Source organism: Rhodamnia argentea, chromosome 7 (assembly GCF_020921035.1).
Source record: "Rhodamnia argentea isolate NSW1041297 chromosome 7, ASM2092103v1, whole genome shotgun sequence".
Taxonomy (NCBI): domain Eukaryota; kingdom Viridiplantae; phylum Streptophyta; class Magnoliopsida; order Myrtales; family Myrtaceae; genus Rhodamnia; species Rhodamnia argentea.
The window spans coordinates 1,252,092-1,272,354 of NC_063156.1; the positions used below are offsets into that span (position 1 = coordinate 1,252,092).

At 39.9% G+C, this 20,263-nt stretch overlaps 3 protein-coding genes across 6 annotated transcripts; 1 reads left to right on the top strand and 2 right to left on the bottom strand.

Moving 5' to 3' along the window:
- Positions 1-2,864: 2,864 nt before the first annotated feature.
- On the top strand, positions 2,865-8,080 carry LOC115745307 (single-strand DNA endonuclease 1). Of its 2 annotated transcripts, none has more exons than XM_030680791.2 (14): positions 2,865-3,022; positions 3,110-3,267; positions 3,741-3,802; positions 3,918-4,045; positions 4,486-4,537; positions 4,648-4,720; positions 4,824-4,897; positions 5,118-5,177; positions 5,292-5,460; positions 5,889-5,988; positions 6,717-6,799; positions 6,931-7,031; positions 7,186-7,316; positions 7,515-8,080. In XM_030680791.2, exons 1-14 carry the CDS (start codon positions 2,955-2,957, stop codon positions 8,029-8,031), a joined length of 1,776 nt encoding a protein of 591 aa, XP_030536651.1. In that variant the 5' UTR covers positions 2,865-2,954; the 3' UTR covers positions 8,032-8,080. The 2 variants fall into 2 exon arrangements, with proteins under 2 accessions (XP_030536651.1, XP_030536659.1); XM_030680799.2 differs by having other exon boundaries at positions 5,292-5,441; positions 5,888-5,988.
- A 558-nt stretch (positions 8,081-8,638) lies between these two features.
- On the bottom strand, positions 8,639-11,712 carry LOC115745291 (splicing factor-like protein 1). Of its 3 annotated transcripts, XM_030680780.2 has the most exons (3): positions 10,919-11,712; positions 8,776-10,783; positions 8,639-8,740 (listed from the first exon to the last, which is right to left on the bottom strand). In XM_030680780.2, exon 2 carries the CDS (start codon positions 10,716-10,718, stop codon positions 8,790-8,792), a length of 1,929 nt encoding a protein of 642 aa, XP_030536640.1. In that variant the 5' UTR covers positions 10,719-10,783; positions 10,919-11,712; the 3' UTR covers positions 8,639-8,740; positions 8,776-8,789. The 3 variants fall into 3 exon arrangements, with proteins under 3 accessions (XP_030536640.1, XP_048138237.1, XP_048138236.1); XM_048282280.1 differs by having other exon boundaries at positions 8,639-10,784; positions 10,960-11,712; XM_048282279.1 differs by having other exon boundaries at positions 8,639-10,783.
- A 1,034-nt stretch (positions 11,713-12,746) lies between these two features.
- Positions 12,747-20,263, bottom strand: LOC115745267 (DNA mismatch repair protein MSH3). Its single transcript, XM_030680720.2, has 12 exons — positions 19,192-20,263; positions 18,133-18,318; positions 17,699-17,863; positions 16,883-16,981; positions 16,537-16,788; positions 15,913-16,167; positions 15,671-15,802; positions 15,140-15,400; positions 14,988-15,059; positions 14,370-14,519; positions 13,648-14,118; positions 12,747-13,374 (listed from the first exon to the last, which is right to left on the bottom strand). Exons 1-12 carry the CDS (start codon positions 20,086-20,088, stop codon positions 13,084-13,086), a joined length of 3,231 nt encoding a protein of 1,076 aa, XP_030536580.1. The 5' UTR covers positions 20,089-20,263; the 3' UTR covers positions 12,747-13,083.

A 20,263-nucleotide genomic window follows, 5' to 3' on the forward strand; every position in this document is an offset into this window, starting at 1 on the left:
AACAGGCGTATGTTTTTTTATTTATGCAAAGTTCGATTTGGGCTATACTAAACCATAGTTAGGTTTGGCGTGATTAACGAGATGTCCTGAAAATATCATCTTATTTTATCAAATGATTTTACACATTGTGATTAGTAATTTTCTAATTTTCGTATCTAGAAAACCAATCCCTCAATTGATAATTATAATTAATAACCTTATCTCTTTCGTGACAAAAATGAGGTTGGTGTCCAGTAGGATCACATGAGAAAGTGAAAAAATATGTTATAATCCGATCAAAAGAAGTTTCAATAAATTGATTATTGGTAACTTTCCTAAAGAGAAAATTTTGTTTATTGGTTAATCAATATTTAATACTTTCTGGTGCTTCGGCATTTCATTTCATAAGCTTACATTTCTTACATGTTACGAGAATGATTCTTATGCGGACAACATGGTAAGGTAATACCTTTAAATTCAGTATCCAAAACTATAAGAGGAACAAATTGACCCATTCCACTTTTACAACCCGCCATAAATTCGCGCGAATCACCCAATTCTTCTAGCACGTGAAACGCGGTACATAACGTTTGCGATGCATATGTGACCAAACAACCTATTTAGGCAATAAATGATCATAAATTTTGCCTCAAATTTAACTTCGATCACGGGGGACAAAATTGAGTCGCACCGTAAAATTGGTAGGCAGGTGGTGGGTCCACCAAATTTCGTAGGTCCAGGGAGGAATCACGAAGCAAAATCATTTCCTTCTCTTCAAACTTGGTGGGCTCTTTCGCAATTTCCATTCAATCAAATGTCCTCGTCTGACTTTATCTTCCAAAGGAGGGGGAAAAAAGGTAGGGACGTGATATAAACAGTTCATAAAATCTCATGTAATATGCAAATTTCGCATCTAGGCTTTTAATTGATTCAATACAGTCCCTAAATCATTCCCAAATATTCAATCTAGTCCTTCGAGAAAATTATTACTGCCGAGTTAAATCATCGTAGGTTAAGTTAGACAGCTAAAATGTCAAATCAGCGCGCAATCGTGTGATCGTGATATGCTCCTGCTTTTATTCTTCCCGAAACATAAATTAAGGTTAGAAGAAAAACAAAATCTGTTGCTTAAAATTAAGGTTTCATGTACATGTTTGATGCGGAGTGCGTCGGCATGGATAGGGGAAACCATGGGCCGTGCTCCAAGAAGAAGGAGATCGGAGGGTTCTCTCATCTAATAATTGATTTTCTTTTCTTTTCTTATTTTGTGAAAGAGACCGAGTATCATGTACATATACATTAAAATTGATTATATGATAGTGTAAGACTTGAAAATTACCAAAAAAATTCTAAATTTATTGTAATTATACTAATTCAATCCTAATTTTCTTTCTAATTGAGTTCTAAACTTTTTGTAATTGTGTCAATTCAGTCCATTTAACCGATCAACGTTGGCGTTGCAAAATTTTAATAATATTTTGAAATTTTAATAATTTTTTTCTGTCTTTTTCTTTTCTTTTCTTTTTTCTTAGGATTTGGGAGGTAGGAGGCAAGCGGCGACCTCTGCCGGCCCTTGGGTAGGGGCTTGCGACCTTCGCCCAACCGCAGCGAGGGGTGGCCGGTAGGGCTACCGGCCCAAACCCTAAAAAAGAACAAGAACAAATAAAGACAAAAAAGTTATTAATTTTTTTAAAAAATATTACTAAAAATTTGTCACGTTAGCATCAGTAGCGCCAAGTTTGCACCGGCCGACTAAATGGACTGAATTGACATAATTGCAAAAATTTTAGAACTCAATTAGCAAAAAAAACAAAAGGATTAAATTGACACAATTACAATAAATTTATAATTTTTTTGGTAATTCTCCCATGTAGACCGTCCGCATCTACTATTTTAATCGTTAGAATTCATTGGCCTAAAATTCACATTAGCAAATCTCGATGATGGATAATACTGAACATTATAAAATGTCTTTAAGTTATTTGAACATTTAAGAATAAATCAAGGGTTACATCGAATCAATTAAAAAGTCTCAAAATGATATCGCACGCAAAGTTCAAAAATTGTTTGTGTAGTTTTTTCAAAGAAAAGAAGAAGATAAGAACGAAAATGAAGAAGAAATACTTGTTGATTCCAGGCCAACGCCTGGTTTTTTTTATTTTTATTTTTTATTTTTTATGTCACGTTTTGTTTAGTTGCGAGCATCGAGAGAAGAAAAAAAAGACACATCTATGAGAATCCGAGACATTTGTTGAAATTTCTTTTTCTCGTCAAGGCTCTGTTTGTTTCGGAAAAAAACTAATTTGAATTTTTTTTTTCTGAAAATTGCTCACTCGTATTGCTTATGAATATGAATAAACCAAAAATAATTTCATTGTCGAAAAAAATATTTAGATATAATTTGCCGCAGAAAATACAATATTTTCCATCGATAAATCATTTAAAGAGATATAAGCGATCATTTTTTAGCAAAATATTTTTCAAATCATCTACTTTTTCACAAAAACAAACGGCACGTCTAATTTGCCCTAAGATTTTAACTACCGAGCAGTATTTTAACCGACATTTCGCAATTTTTAAGATTCAAATGCAATATTCTTAAAGAATTACTTTCTAACAATTTTTGCACGGACGAGTGGAGCAACCACAAACATTCTAAACTGAAACCGTTACTAAACTCGTGATCAATCACATACAAAAAAAAAAAAAACAGGAGAGTTTTTTTTTATTTATTTCTAAAGTATTCATATTTTTCAGTAAGCTCAGGCTCTACCCGTACAAAAAAAATTTCCCGGCCCGATTAGTTGCTTCTCCTGTGGCGACTGTGCCGGTTCGGTAGATCGGTCCGGCCCAAATAGTTCAACCGGCCCATGAACTGCTCTCCGCTTTTCTCGCTTCTTTTGAAAAACTCCAGACTATGCGTTCTCGTCGAAAGGTTTTGAAAGTCGCTCGCTTGTCTCAGCGAGAGCGCAAGCATGGGAGTGAAGAATTTGTGGGACATCTTGGAATCGTGCAAGAAAACCATCCCTCTTCACCACCTTCAGTGAGCTTCTTCTCTCTCTCTCTCTCCCTGCGTCGAGCTGCTTCTGTGTGCATATATATGTCATCGAAGGTTGTTCAATTGGAGCAGGAACAAGAGAATGTGCATCGATCTCTCGTGTTGGATGGTTCAACTGCAAAACGTGAGCAAATACCACAATTGTATGAAGGAAAAGGTTTATCTCAAGGGCCTCTTTCACCGACTCAGAGCTCTCATTGCTCTCAACTGTAGCCTCATTTTCGTCACAGGTTCGGACTTTTACCCTTACCCTTTTGTTCTTAACAAGTGAAGTTCACTGCTTGTTTGTGGTCGAAAGTTTTGCTTCTCCTTGCCTCTTTACTTTGCCAATCCCTGCCAAGCTATAGGTGGGTACTTTAATTCCTTGAAGGTTACTGTAGTGAAGCTTCATTTGTCGATTTTCGTGCCACACAATAGATCATGGACCAAATGACTCCATCTGCCGAGAAGGTTCTCTTATGCGCGCAATCGAAAGTTTCGGCATAAAAGTTTTGTGAAAGTTCCTCTTTTTGTCATCACTCTGTGTTTCATGACCACACAAAACTGGATTTTTGTTTAGATGAGATGCTTTTCTTCTCTCCTTTTTCTAACTAAGAAAAGTCGTCCTTGTTTCATCTCATAGCATGTCACATTGCGCCATTTTCACTGGTTCATCTAGAAGAAATGTACTGAGTATTTGAGCCATGATCTTTCTTTTATTCAGATGGATCCATTCCTGCAATAAAACTATCCACTTACAGGCGTCGTCTAAATTCGGGAATTGAGGTATCGTTAACTGTCTAATGTACTTTGCGTTATTGTTCTATCTCCCCTGATCCAAACTGTATGATCTTTGGACATCCTTTGCATTGTGTTTTCATACTAACCTCAGTGAGGACAGGTTAATCGAGATGAAACAAATCTACAGAACTTAGCTTCACTGAAAAGAAACATGGGCTCCGAGTTCTCACGCATGATCAAAGAGGCAAAGGTATTGGGGATGGCACTTGGAATTCCTTGCTTAGATGGGTAAGGTTTTTCGTGGTACTTAATATTACTTATAGGAAGCTAGGAACCACTCTAGTAGTAAGGCAGCAAGTGTTCGTTCACAAAAAAACGTGGAGATCACACTTAACAAAGCCTTTTATTTTCCCATGAGATGTAACAAGTGTAACATATACACCTGCACATGTATTTGCACTCCATACATCGTTTTGCATAATAGATGCCTTACCCTCCAGTGCTAACGTGATTAATGGAAACTTTTGTTTTCAGTTTTTTCTTTACAAACACTCTGGCAAAAAAGTGCTTTTCAGCAACTATTGATTGCCTTAGCTCTTTGTGAAAGAATATTTTAACTTCTAAGCATTAGGGATTATAGATTTACGGAGAAATAGATGAGTTGTCTAGAAACTACTTCCGACATAGTGATGGAACTTCTTGCTAACTTGTCATCACCTTTTATTCAGGATGGAGGAAGCTGAAGCTCAGTGTGCACTGTTAAACTCAGAATCACATTGTGTGAGCACAAATCCTCTTTCATCTTTGAATCACCAATTTTGCACTAGAGATCTTCAGTAGTAGTCCTACCAGTATATTTGCTATTGCCATGACTTTGCTGCAATTATTAGGATGGATGCTTCACCTCCGATTCAGATGTTTTCCTCTTTGGAGCAAAGACTGTTTACAGAGACATTTGCCTTGGTAAGTATATATTTAAGTACCCTTGTATTGTTTTTTCCAGAAAGAGAGACTTGTTATTAAATTTTTATGTTCAAATAACAACGAAAGTTGCCGTGTGAATTAGGCGATGGAGGTTATGTTATCTGTTATGAAATGAAAGACATAGAGAGACAGCTTGGATTTGGAAGAAACTCGTTGGTAATTTTCTTATTGGTCGTGCATCTGCTCATGAGATATGTCACTCTCTTCATTGTTCTTGAAGTACCTCTAGACATTTGTCACCTTGCACATGATGGACAGATAAGGCTATGTGGTGATTTCGTTTTGGCGTGTGCCTGCAGCCATAAACTATGTTGCAATCTTCCCTCAGTTATTATTTGTTACCTCTTTGGTTAACTCAGCGAGTTGTGATTTTCAGATTGCTCTTGCCCTGCTTCTGGGGAGTGACTATTCCCATGGAGTTCGTGGTTTTGGTCCAGTGAGTTTCAGATATCTGTTCTTCTTAGCTACTGTGGGTTCTCGCTATGGTTACTTTGAGACCACAATTATAATGGATATTTATTCATGACGTGCTTACTCTTGCTTGATATAGGAGTCGGCATGTCAGATAGTAAAATCAGCTGGAGACAATGGGGTCCTTCAAAAGATTGCATATGGGGGATTGCCCATTCTAAAGAAGACAAAAGGTTCAAAGAAACAGCAGAAGCTGCATGAGCCAAATGATAAGGAAAACTCATTGCCTAATGAGTTTGATGTCAATGGTATGTAATTGGAACTTGATGCGATGCTATTAAGCATTCGTAGTTTTAGCAGACAAAGAACTATGATTATCATGAAAGAGTCAGAAATCTTTACTTGTAGTTTTCCTCGACTTAATATAGGAAAGATGCGCGAGTGATTTGTACAGGACTTTCAGCTTTTCCTGTACCTTTCAAATGGTTATACAAACATGCCGATATTTCTTAAAATTTTATAGCTCAAAAGATGAAGTTAATTGTGGTAATTTGTTCTTTCGCATTCTAGGTTCTTACCAATTTCTTTTCGCTGTAATCTGAAGAATGAGGAGATCTTTGAAGGCTTATCCTGCAGTGATTTTTCATATATCTATGTGCTTTTAGTAAGCAGTTGTTATATATTGCCAGTTTTTGCAATTCAACATAGAATTGAATATTTTTTATGGCTGTGATAGGTAGTAAGCATAAATCTCAAGGAAATGAACAATTTTTGCAAGTTATTGATGCATATATTAGGCCAAAGTGTCACTCTGCAGATTCTGAAGCTGTCTACAGGTAAGAAGGCATGTTTCCATCTTTCACAGAGTTGTTCTTCCGCATACTTAGAGTGAGTTGGAAAATCAGTAGAATATTATCGTTGCATGATGAATCCATGTAGCTTTACCACCACGAAGACTCACAGAAAGACTGTATGATATTGTGATGCAATCAGGCTGCACTTAAGATTTCAGTAGTTAGAGAGGTCTGATGTGGGTGTTGCAAGAGAATATCCTTCCCAGTACGGCACACTTAATCTCATAAGTAGATCATGCTTTTTATTCTTCCTTATCCCTATCAAACTATTGCGATTGCTTTTGACTTGAGCAAATAAGTATGCAAAGAGATGGCAGGACTATTGTTGATCTATGTTCTGATTTGTTTGCATGATCCAGTGAAATATGTTTTCAGCTTCTATTGGACTTTTTTGCCTTCTTTTCATGGACTGTTTGTAAATTTTGTCTGAAACTTCAAAACTGCCTAAGCAGATCACAAGGTTTATAAGTTAGCTAAGTTGCCCCTAATCATGCATTTCATGGGTTGCACATGACCATTAATTGGGACTCTTGTAGCAAGTGAATAGCTGAAAGTTAAAACATTATGAGCCAAAGCGACCCTTTGTCAATTAATGGAGCAGAAGGGAGAAAAGATGCAAAACGTTTGAGCTACTTGATTTGCATTTTTGTTTTTCCTTCCAAATTTTGTGTAACGATGATCATAGCAATTAACTAGTTCAACCTTTGTAGGGTCCTTGCAAATCATCCTTTTCAACGTATTAAATTTCAAGAAGTATGTGCTGAGATGTTTGAGTGGCCTCCTGAGAAAACAGGTTTTGTATCCACTCTCACATGTAGATGTACTGATGTTTTCTATGTACATTCGTGCTCTCCTGTTAGCGTGTGCACACACGGCCTTATATTACATAGATTTGCATGCTCATGTTGTTGTGGTTGTCCTCAGATGAGTATATCCTACCAAAGATTGCAGAGAGAGATTTAAGGAGGTTTGCCAAATTGCGGTCGACATCTTCAGAACTTGGGGTTGAGCTTCCGCTATATGAAGTGTGATCCTTACCTTTGCAATAATGCCCTGTGCTTCTTAATTTTCCTCATTTTGTATGGTGATAAACTTATTAATTCAACAGGACCTTATTTGTTGAATCATCGAGAATATGCTCCATTTTCATTTCAAGAAATAAGTACTTTCGAATTACAGATTCCTGTCAAATGTCCTGTGTCTGGAATCATCAAGCAGAGAAAACTTCTCGGTGTAGAATGTTTTGAGGTCTCATGGGAGCACTTGGACGGACTTGAAACTAGCATCGTGCCTGCTGATCTTTTGGAAAGGTGAGGTACTTCATGCTGCTTTGTGCATCTTCTATTCATACTTATGGTAATAGACGGCATACTGGAATGCTGGATCACATAACTTATGGTTTTTCTATCATTTTGACCTGTGTTGCTGACTCATGCTTTTTAACCAACTCTCTCTCACATTTACTCTATTTCTCCTCTCTTATTTTCAATTTTTCATTCGTCCTATAGTGCTTGTCCTGAAAAGATCCTGGAGTTCAAGGCGAAAATAGCTCAGCAGAAAAAACAGAAGTGTCATAAGCCAAGACCCAGAAAATTGAAGAGCGAGTTGTCGCTTGCAGAGCTTGATCTGAAGCTCCAGCAACTGTTGCTCGAAATCAACTCCGAAAATGGCAGCAATCCTAAGACTAATCCACTTTCTTCAAGAGCCGTAACATCAGAAAATGGGAGAGTCGCAATCGCCGTTGATCTATTGGATGATGAGTCATTAGTCGATCAAGAGCTGGACATTGAAAGCAGTTGTAATGCTTCCATGCCCTCTTCTTCGGCTAATACGAGTGTTGCAGAAAAGGAGGTCATCGATCTCTTAAGCCCTTCCCCACGGCATCCAACTGTTACTAAATTCAAGCATTTTGGTTGTCAGCATATTGATGTAATCGATTTAAGCGAGTCCGATGCTGAGGCGTCACCTGAACACGATAGGAAAGCGAGAGAACTACGCCAGTTCATAGCCAATGTTAGGAAATGACACTCCTAGAGTTGCATAAATGGAAAATTTTCAGGTGCTTGTCTTAAAATTTTGGTTGGACTGTATTATTCACCTCCCGGAAGGCTCAAATCAAGCTTATCGGATTGAACGACTAGAACCATATCCATCGATTGGATGCTTGCTTGGCAGTAATCACTCAAAGATCCAAGTCCTGAAACGCAGAGCAGGGTTGTTTTTATACCATGTCGTGCTTCTAGCCATTGGAATGTCAAGCATGTCAGGCTTTCACAAATAACAATCACAATGTCTTCTAATCGGATTTACAAGTTCCTTGACCGTGAGCATACTTAAAGAAGACAAAAACCAGACGAAGTGCATAAATAAGCAAATCCTAAAGTGGATTTTAGGAAACGTTGTTGGATCAAAGACCCTTATTTGGATTTAGCAAATAAATTCCATTAAAGGGGATTAAGATTAATGCTCTGCTTGAAGACACCCCATTATGAATATCCAAGCAGCAGCGCAAGACGCTATCCAGTATGTCAAACTCGTCCTGCCAAAAGTTTACAATGAGAACTGATGCAACTGCAATGAGTACTGAGTATATTCATGCAATATATGAGTAGAACACTGAGAATTCAACATCAGAGCAAAGCGTGAGCTAAATTGTTAACTGTAATCTCTTAAGGTTTTGCAGAGTACATTGGCTGTTGTTCGAAATAGCGCAAAGAAGTATACAAGCACTTATCTCATATTTACTCAATATGTTTTTGATATAGCAACACACCACACTAAGCCTATGATGGACGTGGAGCCGTTGGCCAGTTTATTGGTTTCACAAGGCTATCTGGTGTCTGGAAATCTTTTGGATTTTCATATACAGTTTCAAATGAGGAGCTAGAGTAAGGGTAGTCGGGATGACCAGGGAACTGCGCCAATGAACACGGTGATGAAGATGGAAAACAGTCTGAAAAACAGCTAGATGAACGGAGGGAACTTGTATTACTACTATTTGAGAGGCTTCGAAGACTAGATGGGGTGAATTTGAAGTCCTGATTCGGAGAAGGGAGATCAGACATCGCTTCACTCTCCAGAAAGGAAGCCTGGTGTTCCACCAGTTGCGATCCAGGTGGACCAGGCCAAGCCACCTGGTTTGCAACACATGGAGTAGAGCAGATTGAAGCTTCTACAAGCAGTGATTCTGGTGGACCAGGCCGAGTTGTGTGGTTTGTGATGCTTGCTGCACAGGAACCCTGAGGCTCCAAAAGCAATGATCCCGGAGGACCTAGCCAAGCTGTCTGGCTCACAACACTAGGAGAGATTGATTCATCAAGTTTTGTTTTTCCGGCCACTTTTACGGTCAATATCTTCTTCCCCATCTTGAACCCATTTAGTTGTGATGAAGCTATGGCTGCATCAGCGGGATTTTCAAATCTTATAAACCCATATCCTTTGCTAACCCCTGTGTTATGGTCCCTAATCAATTTAGCTTCAACAAGCTTGCCATAAGGACAGAACAACCCTTTCAACCGATCATCATCTACTGTCAGAGGCAAGTGGCTGACATAGAGATTTCCATTGCTGCTGGATGTGTTGCAGGAGACATAAGTAGAAGCAGGTGGCTGGTCAGGACAGGCATGGCCATGATTTGGATGCCTCTGCATGCCACACATAAAGCATGGACCTTTTGCCTTGGGATAAAAATTTTTCAATGTAGAAAACTCCTTTAGTTGGGCTCGTTTATGATTGGTCATTCCCTCGTCAACCGGAATCAGAAGCTTCTCAACCATTCCAGCTGCTGTGTCTAGAGATTCTTGATTATCTGCCTCTATGTAGACGTGCAAGTCATCATTTTCAGAGGCATGTTTCCCCCGCGTGAAGGAGCCTGCACCCCTCAAGGAAATCCTTGCTCCGGTTTCTTTCTCCATTCTCTTTTGAGTATTACCACTAGGACCAAGAACATGACCAACAAAATTGTATCCTGGGTACTGCTTCACTGGCACGTAAAGCTTCTTGAAGAGTTTGGACGGCTTGCGGCTTGGAGGAGTCTTGAAAGTCGGGTGCATCTGGATCAATTTCAATATAATTCCTTGGCGTTTCCTAATGAGTTCCTCCCGAAGCCTTACTTCACGTGTGTTGACTCTAATGCCAAGATCATTGTACACGGGCTCAGGAGAAGGGGATCGCTTTTCCACGGGTCGAACATCATGAAGCACCGGCTTTTGCAATTCACTGTTGAGATCTGCAAGCTTTGCCTTCAGCTTAACTATTTCTGGGTCGGAGTCAGATTTTAGTACACTCTCTTTGACGAAGTCAGGAAGCTGTAGGGGTCCTAACAATTTTATCCGTGTATCAAAGCTAGACCACCTAGTTTTTCGTCGTTTCTTGTTCCTATCATCTTCTACGCTTTCTTCTTCATCCCCCACTTGCAGGCCCCCACTACTCCACCTCCGCTTTCCAGAACTTCCACTACCATCTCGTTTATCAAAATGGGATCCACCATCTGATGCCTTGGAGAGACCAGACTCACAACGACAGTCCGAAGCAGCAGAACCTGATTCCAAATCTGATTTTGAATTTTCACCAGACCTGTGCTTCTTCCGTGATTGAACACCCAAATCATCTGCTGCATCAAAAGACCTCTTCTTTTCATTCAATAAATCTTCCTCCGATGAAACCGGAGGGGAAGCATCTCGTGAGCCCTCCCCTTCCTTCAAGTTTCTCATGCCAACTCCTCAGACCCACGTCAGATTCAGGGTATACTACAATGCTCGGTGTAAAGACTCAATCTGATCCATTCAACAGAAAAATAAAACAAGGTTATTTCCCAAAAAAAAAAAAAAAAAGAAAGGCCATCGGTATAATCCATCTGTTACTAAGGACGATATATACAGCGGAAGAGTCAAGAATCGTGAAATAGAATTAGTGTCCAGTTAAATTAAAAGGATGAAGATGCAAAATGCGAAGAACTAGCCTGCCTCATCAAAGATCTCAAGGCGATCATCAATCTACAGGTTCTGAAGCATTAGACCCCATTCCACTCACAGTTCATGTAGAATCGAAGGCATGGACGTCCCTTCTGGCTACCATCCATCTGAAAAACAGACAGACCGGCATCAATCCTGATCGAGACCATCAATTTAGCTGAAAATACAGAGTGCTGTCGTGCAGCTTCTTGCTCGAAACGACGCATTTGTGTTATGAATTTTCGCTCTGGCTGGTTTCCACTTCAAAATCACGCAAGAAAATGAACAAATATAAAACAACGAAGGGAGAATTACAAACAAGAATCTTCATTTTTCCTCCCATATTAATTAGCCTCATCGCATTTATCTAAAAACCTACAATTGTCAAGCTCTTTCCCCCGTTCGAGAGGCTTACTCGACCCGATACACTCACCACCATGTCTTCCCTCTGCACCGCGTGTGCTGCCGTTGCCGCTCCAACTCAAGGCCAGATCGAGTGGCTATGGCCGAGCTCTGCTCTACCACAGAGCTTTGCACGGCTCGCGAGCTCGAGGCTGACCTCGCCGGGCCTTGGCAACCGCGGGCCGCAGGCTCATGTGTCCAGCTCGCGCGGCCTCGCCGTCGCGAGCCGTGAACGATCTCGACACAAATAGGGAGAGGGATGCGAGGAGAGGGGCGCAGGTGGCCGGCGAGGGTGTCGTTATCGTCGTCGGGGAAAAAAGAGCGGGAGGGGGGGTTTGAGCGTAGATTTTGAGAGTGTACGAGGACAAATGAGTCTTTTGCGCTGTGAGAAATTAAAGTTTTGAGTAAGGTTTTTGCAATCATCCAAATCAAAAAGAGACATTCCATTTTGGTTTTATCTAACTACTCGGTTCTTCTTAAATCATGATGCTAAGCATCATTATGTTAGTTAATCTTATTTAACGTGCTTACTTGGTTCTCTTCATTCATTTGACTGTTACTAAAAACGAAAAAAGAGAAAAGGAAAGAGAAATCACTAATTATATTTGCGTGTGATAACTATACGCAACTTTTTTTGGCGCTCGGAGGGAATAATTGGATAATAAGAATGGCTAGATTTCTTATTTTGTTTAGGTATTTATTAACTAATGTTTCTGAAAAACTTGTTAAGTATACTTTAATGAATGAAATATTTTCGACTTTTGTTGACACCCAATTAAACCTAGACCCCTCGGGAGTGGAAAAAGAAGGTCGCGACGACTTTCAATGCATTGAATGTCCCTAGCACGGTAGAGATGGTGCATTCGAAATTAGAAACTTTTCTTAATTAGGTGGTTAATAAGTGTCCAAAGTATTCATTAGCAAAATCATTTTGATTAATGGATATTAGCCAACAAACGTGAATTTGAGAATGCAAGTATTGACTTCTTGAATTATCTCGCCTAGCCAATTAGCTAAAATAAAGATTCTACTAATAACTTTCACGAATTTTTATACCTCCATATTTCCACCTCAAATGTGAATTAATGATAACTTTACTCACCTCACGTTTCTTCCCTCCAAATGGGATCTACTAAATCTGAATTGTGACAATATAATAACTAATTAGGAGGATATTAAATGGAAGTTCTTTAGCCTTTTGCTTTGTCTTAAGAAAGTAGCAGCAGGTGATGGTGCTTCAAAGGGTCTGCTCAATTCGGCAGAAGAAGAAACAAGAACCTCCAGTCTGGTCGATCAATGGCCATTGCTCAACCTTCGAGTCAAGACTCATGACAGTATCTGCTTCCTGAGTTGTTCTTTTTACTGGGAAGTTTCCTTCACTAGATGTGTCAAAACAAAGAACGTTGTAATCAAACACAGAAAGGCATGTACATGTACAAAATTGCACTTGTCTGCACCAGAACATGTGCACCTCAGACATTGTGCACTAAATCATGTAAATAAACGAAGCCATCTGTGGGGATGCTTTGAGGAAAACATAGGGTAACAAGGAACAAGAGCGCCTCTTTAACAAAATTTTACACATGTTAATCCTATTTACCAGAATCATGAACAGTTGACCCTGTTCATGTCTCTCGTGTTTCTCCACAGGCATTGTCCTTAGTATGCTTACTGTACAGTCGAACCGAATCAATCTCATGGGACTTGGGTATCTGAGATCAAATTATGAGGATCCAGTGTCAAACTGCTTTGCCAGAGTTCTAGCACGAATTAAGAACTGAAATCGTTTTGCCGCGTCCTCCTCTTCCAAAGCAGAACTCAGGTTTGAAAGGAATTCCTTATAAAAAGTATCCCAATACTCCAGATTTTGGAGAAAGCAGGGCCTCAACTTCTTTTCTCTTTCTGCTTCTTGTTCAGCCATTGTCTGCATCAACCCATTCTCTGACCTATTACTCATGACAGCCTCAAGCTTTGAAGCCATTTCCGTGGCTCGATTTATACAAGAAGGTGGTATCTGCAGTGGACAAACAGCCAAAGTGCATCAATTGCAAAGGATTGAAAGTTTGGTGCATGGGAAGACTGAAACCAAAGTTTAGTGGTCAATAGGAAAGTCTAATTAAGTTCAGTAACCATTTTTTCTATCTACCCAAGAGAATAATGAACAACTTATCATGGATGTGAATTTTAGTATTGAATAATAGATGACATGACCAATAGACGAAACACACATGTAAGAATGTGCACTTGCATCGTAACATGAGAACATACGCAGGAGAATTCACTAAACCTGTGCAAGCTGAGCAACCTTGAATCCGAAGCTTCTTTCTGAAATACCACTCTTAAGTTTGTACAAGTAGGTAACATCCTCATGATCAGAACTTGAGTCCGATCTTGCATCTTTGCTTGATGTCAGATATGAAACATGATATGCTGCAACAGACCCCGGGAATTCATTTTGGATGTTGGCTATTTTCGGGTAGTGCGTGACAAAGAGGGTCATGCACCTTTTCTTCTCTAGAAGATGATGCAATGTGGCATAAGCAATAGCAGCACCATCATGTGTACTAGTTCCTCTGCCCAACTCATCAATTATTACTAGTGAACGTGGAGTGCAGTAACGGAGTATAAGAGAAGCCTCGCTCAATTCTTCGAGGAAGGTGCTCCTCCCTTTCTGAATACTATCAGATGCGCCCATTCTGGTGTAAATGCCATCAAGTACATGTAATTTCGCTGAAGATGCTGGTACAAAGGAACCAACCTAGAGACATCAGAAGGCATTCTTTTATGAGGCAACAGCCCTCAAAAGATTTACCCCCTAAAAGAACTTCTGATGACAGAGCATGCAAAGGAGGGGATACACAATAAAGCAATATTACCATTTAGCTATTTAGATAATGAAGGTGGAACTTCACCTTGCATTACATCAAATTAACAGGACAGAGAAACGAGCTTTTAGTAAGGAAGCATAGAGTTAGTGCACGATGCTAACTCATCATGGAAGATAGATACCTGAGCCATAATAGCAATGAGGGCAACTTGGCGGATATAGCAACTCTTGCCTCCCATATTCGGTCCTGTTATAATCTGACAAAATTCTCCATCCCCATGCAAGTCGGTATCATTTGGAACAAAATTGTCAAGTAACAAAGTTTCCAAAACCTGTTAAACCAATCGCAATAGTTGAAAAGGGCCCAAAACCATATAAAAGCCATGCATACATAAGATTTTAGCATCAACACATACGAAGTACGGACTCGTATTCAGTAATAATTGATGCAACAGGAGGGAGTGGAAAGGAAGAGTAATGTAAACTAATGCTAGATCAGCTTAAGGATATGGGTCTTAACCAACTTGTGACAAGCACATCCTTCGGTGACAAGATTGCTAACCTCCACAATCTCTACATTTAACAGCCTTTTACAGTTGAAACATTTGGGCGAACTTTTTAAAATCTTTGAAAGAAAAGAAACTTTGCGCCATGGCATATACTACAATATCAGAAAACACGCAAAATACACGATGAAGTTTAAATATGCCAAACCAGGTAGTAATGCTTATTTTAAAACAGACATAATTACTCATCTACTTAGGTGCAATAAAAGTTTTGAAGGGTCAACAAGCACATACTGGATGACGACCCGAACATATCTCTATCTGGACGGGATGATCGTCGTAGACAAAAATTGGACGAACATAATTCTGCAGCAGAAACCTTCAGAGATCAGAAACCGACAAAAGAAGCTATAGGATATGGAATGAAATTGTGTTGTTCAATTCACCTTATTTCTAGAAAGGAGAGCTAGTGAATGTAGGCAATCCAAAGCAGCCAAAGCTTGAACAGAAGCTAGAAACTCAGGGTAGTATTTGCCAAATCCTTGCAGAAAACCATCCCAAGCAGTTCGGCAAGCAATTATCAACTCTTCATTTGCCAATGTCAATTGATCTAAAGCAGTCACGACTTCGGGTGGATGATAGCGTATTGTTTTCTTAGTGCTGTTTACTTTGACCCAATTCAAAGGAACCTTTACTTCTACAGGGAGCTGCAGTATATAAACATATTAGATATGCAAGCAAGAGCCACAGAATCACTCAAATGTCATGTCTTTCACTGCAACATGAAATACATGCAACATAATCAGGACATTAAAATCAAGAGGCCAAAAACAAATGTCTGGCTGATATACCCAATCCAGTAATGAACTAAAGGATGCTTTACTTCAGTTCCTAGAGGAAATTTAATCAATTCAAGATGGAGTACCTTTTCATGCCAACAAACCAAGATTCAAACATTTAATTCCGAAGTCAGTTACCTCTATCAGATGTGTAGTTCCAGAGACACTCATGAACTCTAAATTTCGCATTCGAAGTTGCTTCTGGTACATAACAATCAATGACTCCAATCTCTCCTTTGCCACTCGAACAGATTTTCGGGCAGCAGTAACCTTCAAATGAATGAAGTTTCAGATAAATAAATGTAGAAAGGGTAATTGATAAGGAAATAGGCACCTGAGCAAACAAAAGAAAAATGTAGATCTTTGTAGGGCTTACTGACCTCAGGAAATTGGCCATCGGATATCACAATTAAGTTGGACAAGTCCCCCTTTTCAGCAGCTTCTTTGTTTAGAACTGAAAGTAGTTTTGCAGCATTGGAAATCATGCTAGATGATGATGCAGTCAAAATCAACTTTCTCAACAAAACAGAACGGACAGACTTCAAATCCAGGACATCGTTATTGAACTCTTCCTCCATGTGAAGTCGCTGAAGTTGTTTTCCTGAATGCAGTATAGCTTGCATGACTGCAATAAACTATAACAGAGATTATTTAGAACCAGTCAGCAGACAACAAAAAAGCTAAATCAAAGTAGGTTTGACAATCACAAACCTTAATATTATTTTTTGAGGAGATAATTGATGCTTAAATTGCCACATAAGCTTAAAGAACTTTGGAAATTGTTCCAAAGAACCCAAGGGTTGCTTGAAAGTATTCTCAAAAAGTCTCTTACCTATGGTAAATAAAGCCTAGAAGTTCCTCAAAAGGAATGAGGAATGTCCTTAACACCAAAATTTCTAGGAGGGAGAAAGATAATTCAATGATTTACCGCACAATTGGCCAAAAAGAAAAAGGAGATTTACTGGCACAAGCTCTGACTGGCTCACAGGCAGACGATTTATTACCTCTGATGCGGTGGCAGTGCAATAGAAGATTCTAGTTATTCCACGTTGAAGATCTGGTGATCTTCCCAAATGTGTCAAAACTGAGGAAAGCAAATGATTGAGCTCCGCATGTCTTACTTCCACATCCCAGTCCTCATTATCGAGCACAGTAGTATCTCCTGTTACTTTGTAAGACCCCATTGATTCTGCAAGCTCAGCAACAGCATCAAGGCGAGCAGAAATCATGCTTCTATCACACAAAGGATGAGTCACCTAAATCATCTCGAAAGAACTCACACAGTCAAATACAGATTAACAAACAAAACTAACAAAAGCACTCCCGTTCAAAATCAACCGTGGTAAATACCCAGTGCCTTAGAAGCCTCGAACCATAGATGGTGAGAGTGTTATTCATGATCTCCATCAACGAGCCAGCCTCAGAGCCATCAGAGTTATTCCTCAGGATCTATAGGCACCAAGAAAGCGATATTCAGCAGTCAAGGGGAAGGAAAATGAAACTAAGAAAGGAAATGCTTTAGCTGCGAGAAAATATCATTTATGATACATATAAGTTCATCAGGAGGAGAAACGGTTTCCGATCAAAAGGAAAATCCATTGAAAACTTCAACAGGACATTCTCCTGAACTTCAGACTAAGTTATCGACAACCGTTTTCCTCCAAGGCTCCAAGCATCATCCGTGTAAGATTCAAAATTTGATTTGCCACATATGTAAGTTTATATGCTCTTTCCAATTTCTCATCTTTGAGAACCAACCAATGGATTTCTTAAGAATGAAATGAAATTAATCAGACAATCACAGAGGACGTGCGTACACCATCAGGAACAGCAACATGTAATTGGCTGATCAAATTATAGTGGCCTTGATTTCCAATAAAAATTATAGCAGCCTTGGTTTCTATATAAGCGCCACGGGAGCTCTTTTTTCTTTTTTTCTTTTTATAACCGAGGTTTCCCACGTGCAATGGACTATTCCTCGGGGTGGTGGGAGTTTTTGCCAATACCACCAGGTAAGTCCCCTAAGACGTGGTCGCTGGGACCATGGGAGCTCTTTTTGTTGTTATCTTTTTCCATAATTTGCTATTAAAGGAGGGCCAAGGAGTTTCAGATTGGTGGCCAGAATGTGTTATGGCTGAAGAGATGAATAAAGAAAAATCGAAGTACCTCAAGATGTTGAATCACATTGCCAGAAAGGCTCATCTCCATATCGCATGTATAGGGCCGAAAAGCTGCTCCAAGACACAGAATCCTTTCAAAACCATATTGCTTTAGATGACGCATCGATAAGGCCAATGCTTTGACAGCCAAATCTGGCATATTCATCATTACCTTTGGAACCAAAAATGTCAAGCTTAAAATAGGTGATAGAAACTGAGGATATTATAAGCTAATCACTAATTTTCACATGAGATGGACAGCAACAGTGGGAAGAAAAAGAAGAGGTAAACTAGAAGTTCCATCCCTGAATGAAAAAAGGTACAAAATTTCAGCTGCTGGTGACTCGTAAAACAATCTGTTGCCATCAAATTTTATTGAAAAGCAATAATCATGATCAGCTTATCCAATGAATAAAACAAAATGCTTCACACATATGGTACCTCTACTGCTGAGCTCCTATTCTCGTTGTCTTCTCTGCTTCGCATTTCATTAACTGATGTGTCGACGCTATTCATACTCTCATAAACAGTCATGACTTCAGCTAGTGCACCTCCCTTTGTAAAGCTATCTTGAGGAGCATGCTCCACACGAACATTGGAGGCAGGCCCAGCATAAGAGAGTAATAACTGAAAAATATGAAGTCCATACAGTCAAAGAATTAGTATAGGATGTGTCTGGGATCAAAAGGATAAACTTGCAAGGCAAAAGGTAACTCTAATCGTCCTTTACTCTGGATAAGTAGAAAGCAAACTATTTAATTATCATGAAAATAATGAAAATGACACAAGGAGAAGATGATCCTCCGTCATGATTGATACAGGGAAGCTAATACAAGGGAAAATATTCTATAGGCAGTACACACCACATCGTCTACTAATCTGGTGCACGACTCCTACATCTAGTTTGCCATCCGAGTATAGCCACCTGCTCCACTTCCTCAGCTTTCTTTGTGATTATTAAATAACCCCAAAAACATCGATGGTAACCTGTGATCGATAATAATACATCATAGGGATAGATCGTGTGTTTCTTCTACTATGCAGCAAACTGAGAGATGCGGTGAAAAAGAGAATTGAGATTAGTGTATTTATGAGTTCTGCATAACCTATTTGCAAGTAAGACAGAGTCTTCCCTATCTTGCACCAAAAGCCTAAAGATGTTTCATACAAATTGGATATTGTGATATACACTTGTTCAGCCACTGCATGGAAAAAACACACCTCTCACAGCAAAGTGGAAAGAGAACATATAGCAGATATGGATCCCGTGAAACAGGAAAGGATTCTGAAAGTGGGTTCAACTACTTCCATGGTGTAAACTATTAACTCTTCCATTACTATATAATGTATGTTTAAATACCAATATATGGACATATATCAATGCCACATACTGTCATTCGGTAAGGCAGAAGAGAGAGAAGATGAAACCCTGTTCATTGTAACTGAACAAATAATATCTCAAGGATATGCTTATAATCGATTATAACTAGTGAAAGCTACCTTCATCGTTTGATTCGAAAGTGGGTCTCCAAGAAGCAACTCAGCCGGTGACAAACTTAAAATCATTGCCTCAAGCCCGCTTCTCATCGAATTATCATTGAACTCACCAAAAACAACTTCCCCTGTTGAGATCTCAATAGCAACAACTCCAATTTTCACATCAAACCCGCTCTGCATGCTGCATTCCCTATTCTTCACCAACAAATTCTCCTCCACAACACAAGCCAGATAACTACTCTCCCTACCAAACCCCTCGTCCTTACCCCCCATATCCTCCGCCGCCTCGAGCGTGGCCTTCGTATACAAGGCTGATAACCCGCGACAGAACGGGCCTACGCGATTCGAACCATGGGCCTTAATAGCCGCGGTCTCGGTCTGCTTAACCACACCGACCTTGTACCCAGCATTCACAAGCCTCCTCACGTGGACATTAAGCCGAAAAGTTGGTATGCTGGCAGTCATAAAGCTATGATCCATGTGAGCATAAATCCCCAGAACTCTAGCAGCTACTTCCGCGTCATCCCCAAAGAACCTGTACTTGTAACCCACTTCTACCATCAAAAGAACATCCGGGTACCTATCTTTCAGCTCCACCACTTGCTGTTCAAGTGGCGTGTATTTTTTGGAGCTCGACTCCGGTGTTTCTTTCTTATGAGGTTTTTGGAGGAGAGAGGGCACAGGGTTTTGAGTGTGAGGTGAGAGTTTCGGTTTCTTGAGCGGGGAGGCGAGCCGGGAAGAGAGGAGGCGCTTGGAGGGAGAGAAGGAGACGACGGCGGCGATTTTGGGAGGTGGGGTCGATGGGGATGGGGAAGACGTTGAAGGGTCCGGCGTAAGCAGTGGCGTTTTGGGTTTGGGTGCGAAGAAGCGCGATAGTACCTGTTGCTTTTGCTTGCCCATCACCGATTCAGTGGAGGAACGATGGTTTCGCGGGCTTTCACTCCACTGAAATGGCGGTTCTCGTGGAGGGAAGACGACGAGACGGGGATCGCTGATCACTCGCCAGAAGGAATGTGGGTAATGAGTTGAATTTTGCGAGAGGTTAGGGAAAATGGCAGATTATCCCCAGTAAGTT

Coding starts and splice junctions, on each gene's coding strand:
- LOC115745307 (XM_030680791.2), top strand. CDS start 2,955: ATGGGAGTGAAGAATTTGTGGGACATCTTGGAATCGTGCAAGAAAACC. Junction 4,538..4,647: donor TAAACTCAGAATCACATTGT/GTGAGCACAAAT, acceptor TGCAATTATTAG/GATGGATGCTTCACCTCCGA. Junction 4,898..5,117: donor GATTTGGAAGAAACTCGTTG/GTAATTTTCTTA, acceptor TGTGATTTTCAG/ATTGCTCTTGCCCTGCTTCT.
- LOC115745291 (XM_048282280.1), bottom strand. CDS start 10,718: ATGAGAAACTTGAAGGAAGGGGAGGGCTCACGAGATGCTTCCCCTCCG.
- LOC115745267 (XM_030680720.2), bottom strand. CDS start 20,088: ATGGGCAAGCAAAAGCAACAGGTACTATCGCGCTTCTTCGCACCCAAA. Junction 17,864..18,132: donor ATAGGAGCTCAGCAGTAGAG/GTACCATATGTG, acceptor TTGGTTCCAAAG/GTAATGATGAATATGCCAGA. Junction 15,803..15,912: donor CCGATGGCCAATTTCCTGAG/GTCAGTAAGCCC, acceptor ATTCATTTGAAG/GTTACTGCTGCCCGAAAATC.